The sequence below is a fragment of the Oncorhynchus keta genome, chromosome 28, assembly GCF_023373465.1.
Source record: "Oncorhynchus keta strain PuntledgeMale-10-30-2019 chromosome 28, Oket_V2, whole genome shotgun sequence".
Lineage (NCBI taxonomy): Eukaryota > Metazoa > Chordata > Actinopteri > Salmoniformes > Salmonidae > Oncorhynchus > Oncorhynchus keta.
The window spans coordinates 49,132,790-49,153,472 of NC_068448.1; the positions used below are offsets into that span (position 1 = coordinate 49,132,790).

Sequence of the window (20,683 nt, forward strand, 5' to 3'; positions counted from 1 at the left end):
AATCATGGATGGATCAGTGTCCGGGCCCCGTTTTCTTAAAGTGTCTCAGAGTAGGAGTGCTAATCTACGATCAGGTCGTCCCTGTCTATGCAATCTGATTTGATTATGACCTAAAAGGCAACACTGATCCTATATCCGCATTCCCATGATAAAACACTTCATGAACAAGGGCTCTGCTCTCAGCTGTGAATGTGTGCCTTGAGCACGACTGTCTTATTCACGATCTAGTTCTATTGGAAGGGAGCGAGGGAGAGGGACAGAAGGACAAGAGAGATTCATTATCTTTCTATCACTGTTTATCAGCGCTTGCTCAAACGGTCTGCTTTTTAAATCCTGGAACATTCTTGACCTTTTCCCTGTCCACAACTAATTCCCATTCGAAACCCCTGTGGTGTGTGAGCCTTCATCTGAGAGAGGAACCGTCATCTGTCTGTTGCCATGTCTCTCTCACACTCACTCTCACTCCAGAACAGAAAAGGGCACAGAGGCTATAAATAGCAAACAAACAGGATACAACTGGACTACTAGAGGAACTGGTAACTGATCGCTCTACAAAGTTGATTTCATTGTTTATCAGTTTGTTTATGTAGTTAAGAAGGCATTATTTGACAAATATAATTCATTTATCAGTTTTTTTTCAATCTGGACTTGGGGCCCATGTGTGATTGACGTTTAGTAATAAATATAGTTGACATGGCTAAATTAGCTTTGAACATGTAGAAGACTTTCGTTGGTCGCTTTTTGTCCGTCTATCTTTGGACAACATGGGCTGCACAACGGTTTCAGGTTTAGTTGAGGACGAGGGCTGATTTGACCCATCGTTAGTGGAGTGGAATCATGAGCTGTGTTTGAAAACTCATACTATCCGCACTAACCATACTTTTTGTGACGTGAATTGAGTATGGACATAGTTAGTATGCCAGAAGTTCCCAGATGTTGTACTAAATTCACCAAAATACAAAGTATACAAGCAGTGGACACTATCGCTGTAGTTTTAGGGCCCATAATGCAATTCTTCAGAAAATGGGCATGGTTTCACAACGTTTTCTTATTTGAAGAAAATGACGGAAAATATGCATCTGAAGTCCGACGAAAGCAGATAAAATTCATTGTTTTAACTAATTATGACATGTTAAGAATATTTTGAGCAATGTAATGACTTCAAATAAGTTACACGTTATGTTGGCTGACAATTTGTTTTACCTATGCTATCCTTACGAACCGCATAGCATTAAAGCAGTATGTAATAGAGGTCGACCGATTATGAATTTTCAAAAAAGCCGATATAGATTAATCGGCCGATTTGTTTTACTTGTAATAATGACAATTACAACCATACTGAATGAACACTTATTTTAACTGAATATAATACATCAATAAAATCAATTTAGCCTCAAATAAATAATGAAACATGTTCAATTTGGTTTAAATCATTAAAAAACAAAGTGTTGGAGAAGAAAGTAAGAGTGCAATATGTGCCATGTAAGAAAGCTAACGTTTAAGTTCCTTGCTCAGAACATGAGAACATATGATAGCTGGTGGTTCCTTTTAACATGAGTCTTCAATATTCCCAGGTAAGAAGTTTTAAATTATAGTTATTATAGGAATTATAGGACTATTTCTCTCTATACCATTTGTATTTCATTAACCTTTGACTATTAGATGTTCTTATAGGCACTTTAGTATTGCCAGTGTAACAGTGTAGCTTCCATCCTTCTCCTCACTCCTCCCTGCGCTCGAACCAGAAACACAACGACAACAGCCACCCTCGAAGCAGCGTTACCCATTCAGAGCAAGGGGAACAGCCACTCCAAGTCTCAGAGCGAGTGACGTTTGAAACACTATTATCGCGCACCCCGCTAACTAGCTAGCCATTTCACATTGGTTACACAAGCCTAATCTTGGGAGTTGATAGGCTTGAAGTCATAAACAGCGCAATGCTTGACGCACAACGAAGAACTGCCGGCAAAACGCACGAAAGTGCTGTTTGAATGAATGCTTACGAGCATTGAAGAATATAAATAATTTTTTGATTTGTTTAACAATTTTTTGGTTACTACGTGACTCCATATGTGTTATTTCATAGTTTTGATTTCTTCACTATTATTCTACAATGTAGAAAACAGTAAAAATAAAGAAAAACCCTTGAATAAATAGGTGTGTCCAAACTTTTTATTAGTACTGTACGCGCTAGGAATACATTATGTATGCTCTAGTCTCTACATGCTAGAAGATCTCTTATCTGTGCTGTTATGCGAGTGAGATTCAATCTACTACTCCTTTCTGAGGTTGCCAGGTTGGTGAAATTTGCAGAAGATGCTGAGAATACCATCTCCTCTGTGGTGTGAGCTGCCAGGTCCAGGCCAGGCAAAACCTCCATGTGGTCTGCATTTTAATTCATCAATTATTTCTGTATATTTGTTCCACTTCATTTAAAATCACTTCTACTCCACATCTGATTCTATAGTCTCACATGCTTGGAATGCGGACACACACACACATACACACACACACACACACAGTTTTCTGTGGAATCAACCTGTTATAAAAAAGGATTTAATTAATTTTCATAGTAGATGTAATAGATAAACTTGTTTATTTTCAACAAACTTAACGTGTAAATATTTGTATGAACATAACAAGATTCAACAACTGATACAAAAACTGACATGTTCCCTAACAGAAACGGAATAATGTGTCCCTGAACAAAGGGGAGGGTCAAAATCAAAAGTACCAGTCAGTATCTGGTGTGGCCACCAGCCTCATTAAATACTGCAGTGCATCTCCTCCTCATGGACTGCACCAGATTTTCCAGTTGTTGCTGTGAGATGTTACCCCACTTTTCCCCCAAGGCACCTGCAAGTTCCCGGGCATTTCTTGGGGGAATGGCCCTAGCCCTCACCCTCCGATCTAACAGGTCCCAGACGTCCTCAATGGAATTGAGATCCGGGCTCTTCGCTGGTCATGGCAGAACACTGACATTCCTCTCTTGCAGGAAATCATGCACAGAACGAGCAGTATGGCTGGTGGCATTGTCATGCTGGAGGGTCATGTCAGGATGAGCCTGCAGGAAGGGTACCACATGAGGGAGGAGGATGTCTTCCCTGTAACGCACAGCGTTGAGATTGCCTGCAATAACAACAAGCTCAGTCCGATGATGCTGTGACACACCGCCCCAGACCATGATGGACCCTCCACCTCCAAATCGATCCCGCTCCAGAGTACAGGCCTCGGTGTAACGCTCATTCCTTTGACGATAAACTCAAATCCGACCATCACCCCTGGTGAGACCAAACCGTGACTCGTCAGTGAAGAGCACTTTTTGCAAGTCCTGTCTGGTCCAGCGACAGTGGGTTTGTGCACATTGGCGACGTTGTTGCCGGTGATGTCTAGTGAGAACCTGCCTTAAAACAGGCCTACAAGCCCTCAGTCCAGCCTCTCTCAGCCTATTGGACAGTCCGAGCACTGATGGAGAGATTGTGCGTTCCTGGTGTAACTCGGGCAGTTGTTGGGAAAGTATGGGAATCAGTGTTTTAATCCTTTACAATGAAGATCTGTGAAGTTGTTTGGATTTTTACAAATTATCTTTGAAAGATACGGTCCTGAAAAAGGGACGTTTCTTTTTTTTGCCGAGTTTATGTTAATTGAGTTGTAATTGGGCTGTTAAGTAATAAAGATTGCATAGTGTTGCTGGGGTGAGAGTGGGGGTTGATGGTGTGGTGGTGGAGTGATGTTGACACTGAAAATTGATAGGGGAAGACAACGGCTTACTCTGGAGTTTATTCTCTTTTCAAAGTTGCCTCTCACCGGGCCATATTAACCAGGGATGAAATGGAAGACTTGTATCGGATGGAAGTATATTTGATTCTGGACATGTTTTGCCAGTTGCTCCAGGCTGCTTATGATATAAAGTCATGCTTATGAAAAGGGGTTACTTGGGTGTTATGGCTGTGGCTTCAGTTCTTAATTTGTCCTTCCCTAAGCAATTTTGAACGTTCAACCTTACTTTTAGCAGGTTATCCACTATACCTCATCTTTATAGTAATATTAGAGCTAATGTTAGCTTCAGTCCCGTCCGCCACTCATCGCTTTCTCTCCCTTAAGAGGGCTCTATTTTCAGGGCAGTTGATTACTTTGTTTAGCTTTGCCACACTGTGTAAAATACCCTGTCCCTCCTCTGTCTTCTAGCCCTTTTGGGCTAGAGGGGAGGTTTCTTAGCTGTCGCACATGGCTGCATCTGTCATGGCCCCACTTTGCTGTGCTTTGCTTCCTCCTTGAGTTCCTCCACATTGTTTTTAGACCATGCTTTGCTCCCTCTGCAGAGCGACGGCTAAAGACTGCTGACCTAGAAGGAGCCACAGAGAGAAACAGCCATGACAGAATATTACCAGATCTTAGGGGTCCAGAGAAACACGTCGGCGGAGGACATTAAAAAAGCGTGAGTACCCCGGCATGTTGACGTTAGTAACGTGTGACACTTCCGAAGGATGTAGTAGACTAATTATAGAAACGGAGTAGAAACCGATAGAGTGCTAACTGCAAGGCGTTCGAAAGTTTCCACTCTTCTTGTAAGCTTGCGGTCACACATACACACACACACACACACACACACACACACACACACCCTCTGATCAATGTTCCCTATTGTCATTAGAGAACTGATGAGTCTTGTGCGTATTGTTGTTTTGCCAGTAATATGTTGTGAATGACTGACACACACACACACACACTTTTAAAACGGCATCATGATTGTGAGAGTATGATCTGCCCATTAGTGCTGCTAGGCTTGTGGAATCTAAGGTATGCTTTTTTTCTGTATTTTATATGTATTTACACATTGAGATTGGAATAACACTGTGAAATTGTGAAAATGCACTTTTAGTGTCAGAGCTGTTTGAAAAGACCGCCGGAAATTCCAACCTGTTTTTGTGGGATGGCGTTTTTCATTGAAAACAATCACAGTAAAGTTACTTAAAAGAGCTGCATATGACCTTTTTTTAATAACTAAATTATTATTGATCGCATACACCACCATTGGATAAGATCAATGAAAACCACAGTTGGCACCTCTGTGATAGTTACTCACACAATGAACTGAAGTAGCTTGCAAACAGTAGCTCCTCTGAGAAATCTTACATGTACAGGAAAAGCACTGAAGGATTTGTAGATAGTGCATTCGAAAGTATCCAGACCCCTTGACTTTTCCCACATTTTGTTACGTTACAATCCATTCCATTCTAAAATGGATGAAACAATTGTTTTTCCCTCATCAATCTATCTACACTCAATACCCCATGATGATTAAGCAAAAACATTTTGTTTTTTAATTGTTGCAAATGTAAAAAACAACTATAAGTATTCAGACCCTTTACTCAGTACTTTGTTGAAGCACCTTTGGCAGTGATTACAGCCTCGAGTCTTCTTGGGTATGACGCTACAAGTTTGGCACACCAGTATTTGGGGAGTTTCTCACATTATTCTCTGCAGATCCTCTCAAGCTCTTTCAGCTTGGATGAGGCGTGTCGCTGAACAGCTATTTTCAGTTCTCTCCAGAGATGTTCGATGGGGTTCAACCCCAGGCTCTGGATGGGCCACTCAAGGACATTGAGACTTGTCCCATATCCACTCCTGCATTGTCTTGGCTGTATGCTTAGGGTTGTTGTCCTGTTGGAAGGTGAACCTTTGCTCAAGTCTGAGGTCATGAGCAGGTTTTCATCAAGGATCTCTCTGTCCTTTCCCTCGATCCTGACTAGTCTCCCAGTCATTACTGCTGACATCCCCACAGCATGATGCTGCCACCACCATGCTTCACCGTAGCGATGGTGCCAGGTTTTTTCCAGACTTGATGCTTGGCGTTCAGGCCGAAGAGTTCATTCTTGCTTTCATCAGACCAGAGAATCCTGTTTCTGAGAGTCTTTAGGTGCGTTTTGGCAAACACCAAGTGGGGTGTCATGTGCCTTTTTACTGAGGAGTGGTTTCTGTCTGGCCACTACCATAAAGGCCTGATTTGTGGAGTGCTGCATAGATGGTTGTCCTTCTGTAAGTTTCTCCCATCTCCACAGAGGAGCTCTGTCAGAGTAACCATCGGCTTCTTGGTCACCTCCCTGACTAAGGCCCTTCTCCCCCGATTTCTCAGTTTGGCCTGGCGGCCAGCTCTAGGAAGAGTCTTGATGGTTCCAAACTTCTTCCATTTAAGAATAATGGAGACCACTGTGTTCTTGGGGGACCTTCAATGCTGCAGTACCCTTCCCCAGATCTGTGCCTTCGACACAACCCTACCTCGGGGCTCTACGGACAATTCCTTCGACCTCATGGCTTGGTTTTTGCTCTGACATGCACTGTCAACTTTGGGACCTTATATAGACAGGTATGTGTCTTTTTCCAAATCATGTTCAATCAATTACATTTACTACAGGTAGACTCCAATCAAGTTGTAGAAACATCTCATGGATGATCAATGGAAATTTGACGGACTTGGAAATGGGATGCTCAATTTCAAGTCTCATAGCAAAGGGTCAAAATACTTATGTAAAGAAGGTATTTATTATAGAGTATTGTGTGTAGACTGTTTTGTCTAAATTAACCTTAGTGCCTGGACATGCGATGATGTTGCTAAAGTAGTCAAAAATCTAATAGAAAACAACGTTGCCAGCCTTATCATGTTGTCAAATGTATTTTAGAGAGATGGCAATATCATCAAAAATAGCAATGCTAACGTTAGCTAGCTGAAATCCGGTGGCCTCCCTTCAATTATAGCTAGATAGCTAACGTTACATCGCATCTAAAGTCAATCTGGCAACATCAAAATGACAAAAGGTTTTCCTACTAATTATCCTTTTGAATGTCATAGTATTTCCAATCCACTCTAATGCTCTTTTGAAATCTTAGTCAGCGCTCATTGACAATGCATTGAGTAGAACGCTCAGTTCAAAACGAACGTTAAAAACAATATTGTGACGAAACATGCAACCCATGAATCCAGCCCTAGAGATGAACTCTGAGTCTGGCCCATCCTCTGTTCCTCTGTGTGGCTGTGTGTCTATTGGGCTCTGATCAAAAGTTGTATACTATAAATGGGACAGAGACGCTGTCTCCTGCAGGAAGGGTTTAGTCAGAGAGAATTGCTGATTCAGCACAAACCTCTGTACTGTGCTGTCCTGGACTGCAGAGCCATGGAGTTTACACTGCCTCCCTGAAGTCTCCAACTTCAGTGATTTTTGCAATTCGTTCCAGTCATTGGCAGCAGAGAACTGTAAGGAAAGGCAGCCAAAAGAGGTTTTGTCTTTGGGGATGACTAGTGAAATATACCTGCTGGAGCGTGTGCTACAGGTGGGTGTTGCTATGGTGACCAGTGAGCTGAGATAAGGCAGAGCTTTACCTAGCAAAGACTTATAGATGACCTGGAGCCAGTGGGTTTGGTGACGAATATGTAGCGTGGACCAGCCAACGAGAGCATACAGGTCGAAATGGTGGGTGGTATATGGGGCTTTGGTGACAAAACGGATGGCACTGTGATACACTGCATCCAGTTTGCTGAGTAGAGTGTTGAAGGCTATTTTGTAAATTGTTAGTATAATTTAATTATGCCAATGTGCTTTCATCAATTGAAAGCCCTTCATCTATTTTATGAGAATTTGTAAGATTTCTTGTTGCATAAAATAGACGCAGACCAGTCTTTAAATAATAGGTAATAGAATTTATTATCGGAGCGCACTACCACTCAAAACAAAAGAATCAGTTTAAATACAGATCATGACGTCATTTCACTGTCTTAAACGAACTCCCCCCTCTCTCGACAGGACAAAGTAAGGTGAAGAGTTCATTCTAACTTACTAACACACTCCCAGATAACTTTTGACCCCTCATCATTATCGATCACCACTGAACTGACAGGTTTAATTAACAGAAACCCTAGGAATGCACTCACTGCCTAATCTAAAAACCCCAGAGCTAAGTTTCAGGTTGGGTCAACCATAGGCTAACAACCTTATGTGTTTACACAGTCCACAACCCATTTGTTCCTGCCCAGTAGAAATGGTGGTCCCAAGTTCTCTCACGTCACCCCGCTCCTCCGCTCTCTCCACTGGCTTCCAGTTGAAGCTCGCATCCGCTACAAGACCATGGTGCTTGCCTACGGAGCTGTGAGGGGAACGGCACCTCAGTACCTCCAGGCTCTGATCAGGCCCTACACCCAAACAAGGGCACTGCGTTCATCCACCTCTGGCCTGCTCGCCTCCCTACCACTGGGGAAGTACAGTTCCCGCTCAGCCCAGTCAAAACTGTTCGCTGCTCTGGCCCCCAATGGTGGAACAAACTCCCTCACGACGCCAGGACAGCGGAGTCAATCACCACCTTCCGGAGACACCTGAAACCCTCGGATGACCCAAAACAATGATGATGTCTTCTGGTAGGCTCTGTAGAGGGGCAGGCATTCTAGGCACCTGGCAGCCAGCTGGTTTCTTCACACTCCCAGGTGTATGCCTTATGATTAACGAGACGTGGTGTGATCATAACAACCTACAGGAACTCAAGTCCTTCTGTTCACATGACCTAGAATTCCTCACAATCAAATGCCGACCAAATTATCTGCATAGAGAATTCTCTTCGATTATAATCACAGCCGCATATATTCCCCCCCAAGCAGACACATCGATGACCCTGAACAAACTTCATTTGACTCTATGTAAACTGGAAACCACATATCCTGATGCTGCATTTATTGTAGCTGGGGATTTTAACTAAGGCTAATCTGAAAACAAGGCTCCCTAAATTCTATCAGCATATTGATTGTGCAACCAGGGCTGGCAAAATACTAGATCATTGTTATTCTAACTGCCGCGACGCAAATAAGGTCCCGCAGCCCGCCCTACTTTAAGAAAAGCTGACCACACTCCATTTTGTTGCTCCCTGCCTATAGACAGAAACTAAAACAGGAAGCTCCCGCGCTCAAGTCTGTTCAACGCTGGTCCTACCAATCGTATTCCACTCTTCAAGATTGCTTCGATCATGTGGACCGGGATATGTTCCGCATTGCGGCGAACAACAACATTGATGTATACGCTGATTCGGTGAGCGGGTTTATTAGCAAGTTCATCGGCGATGTCGTACCCATAGCATCTATTAAAACATTCCCAAACCAGAAACCGTGGATTGATGGCAACATTCGCACAAAACTGAAAGCGTGAACCACTGCTTTTAATCAGGGCAAGGTGACCGGAAACATGACCGAATACACACGGTGTAGCTATTCCCTCCGCAAGGCAATCAAACAAGCTAAGCGTCAGTATAGAGACAAAGTAGATTCGCAATTCAACGGCTCGGACATGAGAGGTATGTGGCAGGGTCTACAATCAATCACAGACTGTAAGGAGGAAGGAAAACCAGGCCCATCGTGGACCAGGATGTCTTGCTCCCAGACAGACTAAACTTCTTTGCTCGCTTTGAGGACACTACAGTGCCACTGACACGGCCCGCTACCAAAACCTGTGGTCTCTCCTCCGCTGCAGCCGACGTGAACAAAACATTTAAACGTGTCAACCCTCGCAAGGCTGCAGGCCCAGACGGCATCCCCAGCCACGTCCTCAGAGCATGCGCAGACCAGCTGGCTGGTGTGTTTACGGACATATTCAATCAATCCTTATCCCAGTCTGCTGTCCCCGCATGCTTCAAGAGGGCCACCATTGTTTCTGTTCCAAAGAAAGCTAAGGTAACTGAGCTAAATGACTACCGCCCCGTAGCTTTCACTTCCGTCATCATGAAGTGCTTTGAGAGACTAGTCAAGGACCATATCACCTCCACCCTACCTGACACCCTAGACCCACTCCAATTTGCATAACGCCCCAACAGGTCCACAGATGACACAATCGCAATCACACTGCACACTACCTTAACCTTAACCCATCTGCACTAGAGGAATACCTACGTGAGAATGCTGTTCATCGACTACAGCTCAGCATTTAACACCATAGTACCCTCTAAACTTGTCATCAAGCTCAAGACCCTAGGTCTCAACCCCGCCCTGTGCAACTGGGTCCTGGACTTGCTGACGGGCCGCCCCCAGGTGGTGAGGGTAGGTAACAACATCTCCATCCCGCTGATACTCAACACTGGGGCCCCACAAGGGTGCGTTCTCAGCCCTCTCCTGTATTCCCTGTTCACCCACGACTGCGTGGCCATGCACACCTCCAACTCAATCATCAAGTTTGCAGACGACACTACAGTGGTAGGCTTGATTTCCAACAACGGCGAGACGGCCTACGGGGAGAAGGTGAGGGTCCTTGGAGTGTGGTGTTAGGAAAATAACCTCACACTCAACGTCAACAAAACAAAGGAGATTACCGGGGACTTCAGGAAACAGCAGAGAGAGCACCCCCCTATCCACATCGACGGGACAGTAATGGAGAGGGTAGGTGTAGGTGTCCCTCCAGGACGCCTACACCACCCAATGTCACAGGAAGGCCAAAAATATCATCAAGGACAACAACCACCCGAGCCACTGCCTGTTCACCCCGCTATCATCCAGAAGGCGAGGTCAGTACAGGTGCATCAATGCAGGGACCGAGAGACTGAAAAACAGCTTCTATCTCAAGGCCATCAGACTGTTATAAACAGCCACCACTAACATTGAGTGGCTGCTGCCAACATACTTTCTGAACTCCAGCCACTTTAATAATGGAAAAAATGGATGTTATAAATGTATCACTTGCCACTTTAAACAATGCCACTTCATATGTTTACATACCCTACTTTACCCATCTCATATGTATATACTGTACTCTATACCATCTACTGCATCTTGCCATCTTGATGTAATGTATCACTTGCCACTTTAAACAATGCCAGTTTTATATGTTTACATACCCTACATTACTCATCTCATATGTATATACTGTACTCTATACCATCCACTACATCTTGCCTATGCCGTTCTATACCATCAGTCATTCATATATTTTTTCATGTTTTTTTTCTTCATTTTTTTCATGCTGAAAAAACTAGCCCTTGCTTTCCTAACTGCCTGTGTATATTGGTTCCTAACTTCCCTGAAAAGTTGCACACCGCGGGTACTATTCGAAGCTAGTGCAGTGTGCCACAGGATGTTTTTGTGCTGGTCAAGGGCATTCAAGTCTGGAGTGAACCAAGGGCTATATCTGTTCTTAGTTCTACATTTTTTGAAAGGGGCATGCTTATTTAAGATGGTGAGGAAGGCACTTTTGAAGAACAACCCTGTAAGCAGTTTACAAGGTATTACAGCAACCCATGCTTTGGTTTTGTTTACCTGGCCACTGATTCAAATGCTAACTTTTTTTGTTGCATTTGTGGCACAAATCCAATGCATATCAATATTAATATCAGTACCTATATTAGCATTTCCTAGCTTCATATCCAACTCATCTATAGGTAATGTCATTGAGTTGCACAATACCTTTTTAGATGCTTCGGGATGATTTGGACATGATGTGTGAAAATGCTAATATAGATACCATTTAACTTGCGGATCTGTGCCTGAAAAGTTTTAGCATTTGAAACAGTGGAAAACAAAACCAGTGTATGGATTGCTGTCATACCTTGTCCATCGACTGAGGAAACCGGAAATAAATCATCTAGAACAACACCATCTAATGGTCAACCTAGTAATAACAGAATGTAGGATGGGACATAAACACAACTTAAATGACTAATTTCTCTGAACAGGAACCCCCGCACCCCACCCCACCCCCACCACCAAATTCACTGGGAATTCATGACATAGGATGAAGACCAATACTCCGAGCTGGATCTCCATACTACTTGTCGGACATAGAGAACTGATACTATATTCTTGTGGGGTTTGGCGTGGCGTGTCCGTGGAAGGTTTAGACAATTTTTTGGGGATTTCTCATGTCTAACTCATTGGATGTTGGGTACTATATTTATTGAATATTAAATGAATCCTATACATTTAAAATAGCCCAATCAATTAGTAATCAATTAGCTTAGTTTCTCAGAGATCTATTTGTTTTACAAAATAATGTTGCAGGAATGCTTATCTTAAATGTTTCTAACAACAGGAAAGAAATTCAATCGGAGATGGTGGGTGTCAAACCTCTTACTTGTGCTTTTTTAGGTGTATGACCACTGTAAGTCTTTCCGTGTGTAGATGATAATGTAATATAGTAGTGCTGAGCGATTAACTGAAATTTCGGTTATTTTTCATTTGGGCCGACGTCGGTTAAATGATTTGAATTCCATTGTAGTAGGGAGTTGTAGTTTCTAACAGTCCAATATTCTACATAGCTTAGCACATAAAACATTGTAATGAACTACAATGACCATAATTCATTGCGCATTTACTTTCCCGGTCGGTGTTTATTTTACGACTGCTACTACGGGAAGAGAGAAGAGTGCGCGATCCTGAGGTGATAAAGAGAGCAGCTGTTGTATTTCTACCTGAAAATACATTTGTCAGGGATGGGCAACTTTGATGGGGGTGGGGGCCACAAAAAAAACATAACTCATCATGAGCTGCGTTGCCACATCTATTACCCCCCCCTGTTTTTAAAGCAAGTTTGCTGCAATTATACACATTTTGCCAAGGGGTGGAGAGAAGAATTTTGAATTTTATAGCTAATTTCAAGCAATTCTACTCATTTTCCCATGGGGCAGAGAGAAGTGTGCAGTTTCACAGCTAATTTCCTCCAATTCTACACATTTGGCCATAGGAGGCAAATGTTTACAGTTGAATAAAGCTGATGATCGATGGGCCCCACCCGGGCTGTAATTCGACCATGTCACTACGAGTTTAGATAGTCTAGCAGCCAGCGAATCTACCGATCTAAAACCATTTTAGCGTACATGGGCTAATGGAGTGACTGCTGATGCACAACCACATTTGTAAATTGCACCTTGTGTATTCTAACTCTCAACTGTAAGCCAGCACCAGTTGCCCATCACTGATCTAAGTGATTTGATAGTTTGTATTCAGCAGTCATAAAAGTATACCTTATTTTCTTTGAAGAACTACAAAATAGGGATTTTGTCAGACAGCATAGGCACCAGCTCTATAGAGATGAGATGGAATGAGAACATAGTCATCAGATAAAACAAATGTAATATACACAACTGAAATATTGAATTTAAAAATAATGTGAATAATTGATGGTTAATAAGTGATAAGCCGTAATGCACAATCATTACCATCTTGGGAAATGTATTAATAGTTTTACTCTGTTACAGCATTCAACCTACATAATGCATAGTGCATATCAAATGATCGAAATCGAAAACCGTGATTACTTTTAAATAATCGAACCAAAATTGAACCGATCTCAAAAGGCACTAGTCGCTCAGCACTATAATGTAGAGTATGTGTATTTCTGTCACACTGTAGGTACAGAAAGCTAGCACTCAAGTGGCATCCAGACAAGAACCCTGACAACAAGGAGGACGCAGAGAGAAAGTTCAAAGAGCTTTCAGAAGCCTATGAGGTCCTGTCAGACGGTAAGAGCCCCCCTCCCTTAAGACAGTTTAAATGCTAAAATCAAATCAAAAGATATCGTCCGGCATCACGGATACCAATACCACATCCGGTTGTAAAATAAATAAAAAAATATCAAGACATTTTATGGAGAAATGCTCACTGCTTTTTTCCCTTTTCATTAGCAAACAAGAGGAACCTGTATGACCAATATGGTAAAGAAGGCCTAACAGGAAGCGGAGGGGGAGGAGGTGAACATTGAACATTACTCCTTGACGTTTTGATAGGCTTATCTAGGAGATATATGGAGGTTATAAATGAATATAAAAGGACAGTATTTTATGATATGACACAATGTCTGAAATACCACATAAAGCAAACATGACAAGGAGAAGTGTATTTTCTTCTACCGATGTACAGCTCTATGGGGTCTACTTCAGTGTTTTACCATAAATCTGACAGGGCAATTGCCGACCTCTCTTTTGTTGTTGTTGGGGGGGGGGGTCTGACTTTCAACTAAGCCATTACTGCGAGGCATTAGCTGTCAACTAAGTGTCATGCTACCGTCATAGTGCCCTTGAATAATTGAACTATGTTCAGATCGCCGTGTGTGCTTGTATGACCAGGAATATGTTGCTTTACCATCGCTCAATAACTCTTGTTGGAAATGTAGTTGATGATTCTGTCTCTTTCTCCCAGGAGGGCATTATCACAACGCAGATCACTTCGGTGGTGGGTTCACATTCCGTAATCCAGAGGACGTCTTCAGGGAATTCTTCGGGGGACGAGATCCATTTGCAGATTTCTTCGGTAAGTCTCTCCACTGAGGCCAGAGTGAGCGAGTGTGAGCAAGAGACCTCACTATGGCTTGAATAACTGAAGCAGGCATTGAGATTAAGTTTATCAACGCTTTCTCAAGCGGTATGCTTTTTAATTCCTGGCACATTCCTGACCTTTTCGCTGTCAGATGCCCACAACTAATTGCAGTTTTAAACCCCTGTGGACATGCTACTAATTGTGCACACATCTAGGTCAGCCTAGCTGGCTGGATAAGAGAGATTGGGCTGTTTGCTGCTCTGCCTGAGTGTTATATATATATATATATATATATATATATATATATATATATATATATATATATATATATATATATACAAAAGTATAGTGGATTCGGCTATTTCATCCACACCTTTTGCTGACAAGTTTATAAAATTGAGTACGCAGCCATGCAATCTCCATAGACAAATAAATTACCTTACTGAAGAGCTCCGTGACGTCATAGGATGCCATCTTTCCAACCAGTCAGTTTGTAAGATTTCTGCCCTGCTAGAGCTGCCCCTGTCAACTGTAAGTGCTATTAATGTGAAATAGAAACTTCTAGGAGCAACAACGGCTCAGCTGCAAAGTGGTTGACCACACAAGCACAAAGAATGGGACTGGCGAAGGCTGAAGCGCGTAGCTCTTAAAAATCGCTTGTCTTCTGTTGCAACACTCACTATCGAGTTCCAAACTGCTTCTAGAAGCAACGTCAGCACATGAACGGTTCGTCGGGAGCTTCATGAAATGGGCATCCATGGGCAAGCAGCCGCACACAAGCCTAAGTTCACCATGTACAATGCCAAGCATTGGCTTAAGTGGCGTAAAGCTCGCCGCCATTGTACTATGGAGCAGTGGAAACGCGTTCTCTGGAGTGATGAATCATGCTTCACCATCTGGCAGACCGACGGACGGATCTGGGTTTGACAGATCCAGGAAAACACTACCTGACCAAATGCAGAGTGCCAACTGTAAAGTTTGGCGGAGAAGGAATAATGGTCTGGGTCTGTTTGTCAAGGGTCTTGCTAGGCCCCTTATTTCCAATGAAGGGAGATCTTAACGCTACACCATACAATGACCTTCTAGACGATTCTGTGCTTCCAACTTGGTGGCAACAGTTTGGGGAAGGCCCTTTCCTGTTTCAGCATGACAATGCCCCCATGCACAAAGCGAGGTCCATACAGAAATGGTTTGTCGAGATTGGGGTGGAAGATCTTGATTTGCCTGCACAGAGCCCTGACCTCAACCCGATCGAACACCTTTAGGAGGAATTGGAACACTGCGAGCCAGGCCTTATTGCCCAACATCAGTGCCCGACCTCACTAATGCTCTTGTGGCTGAATGGAAGCAAGTCCCCACAGCAATGTTCTAACATCTAGTGGAAAGCCTTCCCAGAAGAGTGAAGGCTATTATAGCAGCAAAGGGGGGACCAACTCCATATTAATGCCCATGTCATGATTCAGGGGAAGGTGAGTTAGCCTGGACCCTTGATTAGATACACACATACCCATACATTTTAGCCTAACTGTGGGGTAGCCTGACTCTCAGGACTGTGCTCAGAGTGCCCTCTAGCCTAACTTTGTAGTAGCCTGGGTGTGACTCAGGACGTTAGCAGTCAGTTGACCCCTCCTGTATGTTATTAGTCTTAGCAGGATCCCAGGCTGCTGCTGACAGACTGACCCAGCACCAGCTGGCATAATGACAGCCAACCATACAATAACCACACCTCTGGCTACAGGCTGGGTACTGTATAGCCATAGGCTTTAGTTTCAAATGTAAACCCCTATTGCATCCTTTTAGAGTCCCTTTCCAAGCACAGACTGGAGAGCATGGATGTTCTGGGTTCAAGTTTTACGAGTAGACAGGGACACCTACCTGAGCCAGGACCGTAGTGGTGTTCTGTGCCATCGGCCTACTATCCTCTTACTGAAAGCATTGAGGACATGCTGTCTGATGCTGGACACTGCCATCATGGGAGCAAACAGCAACAGCTGTCCTCTGCACTCAGTCTGTGCTTGCGTCCAAACTGGCACCCTATTCTCTACAGAGTGCACTACTTTTGCCCCAAAACTATATAGGCCCTGGTCAAAAGTAGTGTGCTTTAAAGGGAATATGGTGCCATTTGGGACGCAACCTGTGTTTGAAAGATACACTGGGCATTTATACTCTGTAGAGTCATGATACATGGAAGAGTTTACAGACGGAAATACAAACATCAACGTGGAAGTGTTTGCCTTCTCCTCAGATACAGGAAAAGCATCCAGCCTTTTCTAGTCTTATTTGTCAGAGCCATTTGTGTTTATGAAAGCGTTTCATCTTGTTAATTTAAACCAGGATGTTTTAACATGCACTTCCCGGACACTCATACACCACACGCATTTGAGTGTTATTGTAACCCCCTCACCTCACATGTTTCATATGTTTACACACACACACACGCACGCACGCACGCACGCACGCACGCACGCACGCACGCACGCACACACGCACGCACGCACGCACACACACACACACACACACACACACACACACACACACACACACACACACACACACACACACACACACACACACACACACACACACACACACACGGGTCTGCTGCTATTGTAACTGCTCTTGTTTTTAAAACGGAAGCTATTTTTGAAAGCATTCCGGCTGAATGATGTAGGCTCTCCTATCCGTCCATTTTCTGAGGCTCGCCTCCATATTTAGAGCTCTGAACCGCAAATGCCTCGCAGTCATTTGTTATAAATAAGTATAAATCAAGGGACATCAAGATAAGAAGATGGGCCCGGAGGTTCAAGGGCTTTAATCCTAGATCTTAAATTATGTTAAGGTAAATCCCATTAGAAACATCTTCCAGATTTGGGTGAGCTTGGGATGGGCTGGCATTCTCCTCAAGGTCTATAGGAGTATCAATTCTCATTGATAATAAAGTCCCATTTAAGTCTATAGAAATGACTACAGACGCAAATGGATATAATGGTAAAAGGAAACCTGGCACAAGAAAAGTAACTTTATTGAATTGTTATTGCCCAAAGTTAATGAATGACCTTGTACCAAAACTACCTCAATGTAGCGGTAATATTATATGCAGGGGGGGGGGTTTAACAGTGTGCAGGATGCAACTCTAGAGAAGTCGTCAACTAAACTATATCCTCTTCCTAACATGTCTAAGGTATTAAACCACAACATCAAATAGATGGTCTGTGTGAACTGTGGAGATCGAAACATCTAACTGAAAGACATTACTCCTATTACTCTCACGTTCACAACACATATTCAAGAATTGACTTTTGTAATTGCAAACTTTTGATTTAATTGACTGTTTTTCTGAATGTAAATACCTTCCTAGAATAATTCCGGATCACAGCTCATTGTCCTTCACCTTAAACTCAAACCTCCAATGCCAATAGCAAAGACATGGCGATTCAACACAATGTTACTTTGAGATAAGGATTTTTACCTCATATCTCAACACAGACATGATTTAGGAAATAAATGTAGCCAATGAAGTATGCCCAACTGTTGTCTGGGTAGCTCTTAAAGCATACGTGTGCAGTTGCATCGTGTCTTACTCTTCACATAAGTAAAGACCCATAAAAAGAAAAGAAAATACTAGAACAGAAAATCCATGACTTAGAAATGTTGACACCCTTCAACAGTTGAGCACTTTGAAGCTTGAACATAACACACAGTAAACCCCCGTTCTGCAGAGATTGCTGTTTTGAAATCCAAGCAACAATATGATGAGCAAGGTGAAAGGTGAAAGGGGAAAGGTCCATACAGGTCATACAGAAATGGTCATACAGGTCATACAGAAATGGTTTTTCGAGCTCGGTGTGGAAGAACTTGACTGGCCTGCGTCGAACACCTTTGGGATGAATTGGAACGCCGACTGCTAGCCAGGCCTAATTGCCCAACGTCAGTGCCCGACCTCACTAATGGTCTTATGGCTGAAGGGATGCAAGTCCCTGCAGCAATGCTCCAACATCTCGTGGAAATCCTTCACAGAAGAGTGCAGGTTGTTGTAGCAGCAAAGGGGGAACCAACTCCATATTAATGCCCATGATTTTGGAATGAGATTTTCGTCGAGCAGGTGTCCACATACTTTTGGTCATGTCGTGTATTACCACGTTTTATGTATTTATGTCAGGCCTTGTCAGTTTCAATTCCATCCAACTTTTAAAATAAAATAAATGGCCTGCTTTCTAACTTTGTTTGGAATGGAAAGACTGGGTCAAGTTGACTGTTAACACTTACCCTATAAAACTGGAGGTCTTGGGACTACCTCATATGAAGATGTATTACTGGGCTGCGCAACTGTGTTCACTTAAACAATGGGACAGCAGACTATCCTTGTGTATCCTTGAGGAGTATCAAAGCCATACATTTAATACCGTTTGATCTAAAATACTGTATATTCACTACTTCGGGTCTAAGGCGTTGAAGAAAAAAAAGACAATACAATGATTCTCAATTCCATTTGCATTAGGGAAAATGTACATACATTCATGAGGTGGAAAGAACCAATATCGCCAGACACCCTTATTTGGAATAACCACATCTTACCGCCAACATTTTAATGACAAGACCTTTAAGTCCTGGGCCCTCATTTATCAATGTTGTGTAGAAAAGCTTCTATATTAAAATTCAGAATGTTCGCAAGTACAACAAGTTGTAATTTATCAATTGCTCGTACGCTTGATTTACACACACCTGTAAGTATTTTGCCTTGATAAATCAGACACGTTCTAAAACACTGTGCTCGTGCACGTGAAGTCTCATTTACATAAAGAACCACCCTAAATGACAATTTATGGTCACAAACCTTCCCTTTAAAGCTGCAAGAAATGTCACTCATTTCTGTCCGCCAACATATAGAAGACAAAGTGGGGGGGGGGGGACTTTTCGAACGCAGAAATTCACTTTTGATCACCGACGTGGAAGCAAAACAAGCCATACTTTTTGGAGCCTTCAGCAATGGCCTGACAAATACCATCATTTTTTGATGCTTGGGAGCAGGTTAGAGCTGTGGTAAATTCTGGCTTATCTGAGTGCAGAACAGTAGATTAAATGAAAAAGAACTGGTTTGATTTTAAAACGTATGCAAAAGGAATGATAATCATGATCCACAAAAGGGATATAAAGTACAACAGGAGGAGTGACTCTTCACTGTCTGCTATGGACCAGCGCATTGGCAACATAATTGGAGAGATCTCGGTGTCTGGCATCATTTGTGATGGTGATACTGAGGACCCTCTCCCAGACACACCAACCGATTGGAAGTCCAGCTTTATCTTCGCAACCATATTCAGACACGGACCACATCTAAATATTTTTTTTCATTGAAAATGAAATATAATATGTATGTGTGTGTGCGTGTGACAAAATGAATGCAACAAAACATTCAATCTTGACAGATGTGGGTGATTTTCCTGACCCCTCATCCCCAGGCCTACCAGAAAGGTGTCCTCTTTGGCGAGCGCTTCAGCTGTGCCGCATGTTTTGACTGACGCAGTCCTGAAACAACAAGAAGAGATCAACACATCAATTCTTGGACTCCAACAGCAGCTGGAGGATGTATGCAATGGCCTGAGAGAGAGAGAGAGAAATCAATAATTGAAGGAACCTGTTGATTGTGTCAAACATGTGAGACAAATTCTGGTGCAATGTAAACGTGTTTTCCTTGTCGATTTGATTCCAATATTTGGTAGAACAGATACCGTTGTATGATGTTGACTCTTGTCCTCAGTGCCAGAGCTATGGGTGGTGGGAAACACTCCCTGTCAGGCATGGGCTCATCGGGTCTGGGTGGATCTTTCAGTGGAATGCCATTTTTGATTGTAATGTTGTGGAGCACACTGCACACCAAAAAAGGTATATGCACATTGTATTACATTCACGTAATGGCATTTGACTGAATGTCATTTCAGAGGCAAACCGTGCTAGGCTGGTATTGCAGTGTGCCTCCTGTCCCAGACAAGCACATCCAACGCCCTTTCAGCAGACCTACGGTGCGCTCCGCTGTTGTTCTTGTGCGTGCGTGGTCTTGGTTGTACCTGGCCACTTGTTGGTTTGAGGGGTTTGTGAGGGGAGTCAACAGCCATGTTTTTAATGGGTAGCCCCGGTCTCCTGCGGTTATGAACACAACATTCCGATTTTGTTTCCCAGTAGAGGTCTAACATGGCAAATAAAACCCTGTGAATAAAACATCCCTTACCAATAAGCCGTCCATCCTCAACAGCTCCTGCCTGGAGGTTAAGGCCTACTGAACTGTTCTGCACAATGAATGAATCGTGTCCCACCTGGCCATTTAGCCACTACATTCAACAAAGCCAAATGTGAATCACAGATGACCTGCACATTGCAGAATGGAAACCTTTTCTGTTGACGAAGTTGAATTTG

At 43.1% G+C, this 20,683-nt stretch overlaps 1 protein-coding gene across 10 annotated transcripts in view; it reads left to right on the forward strand.

The window, feature by feature from the left end:
- Nucleotides 1–20,683, forward strand: part of LOC118361145 (dnaJ homolog subfamily B member 6-like) — a 56,080-nt gene that overhangs the window by 10,192 nt on the left and 25,205 nt on the right. For 9 of the 10 annotated variants that reach the window (XM_052483222.1, XM_052483225.1, XM_052483224.1 and 6 more), the window contains exons 2-5: nt 4,323–4,438; nt 13,370–13,479; nt 13,642–13,707; nt 14,156–14,266. In XM_052483222.1, coding sequence (XP_052339182.1) covers nt 4,374–4,438; nt 13,370–13,479; nt 13,642–13,707; nt 14,156–14,266 — 352 coding nt within the window. In that variant the 5' untranslated portion in view covers nt 4,323–4,373. Of the gene's footprint in view, nt 1–27; nt 537–4,322; nt 4,439–13,369; nt 13,480–13,641; nt 13,708–14,155; nt 14,267–20,683 lie in introns of those variants that run through there. The other variant, XM_052483223.1, reaches the window with a different exon arrangement.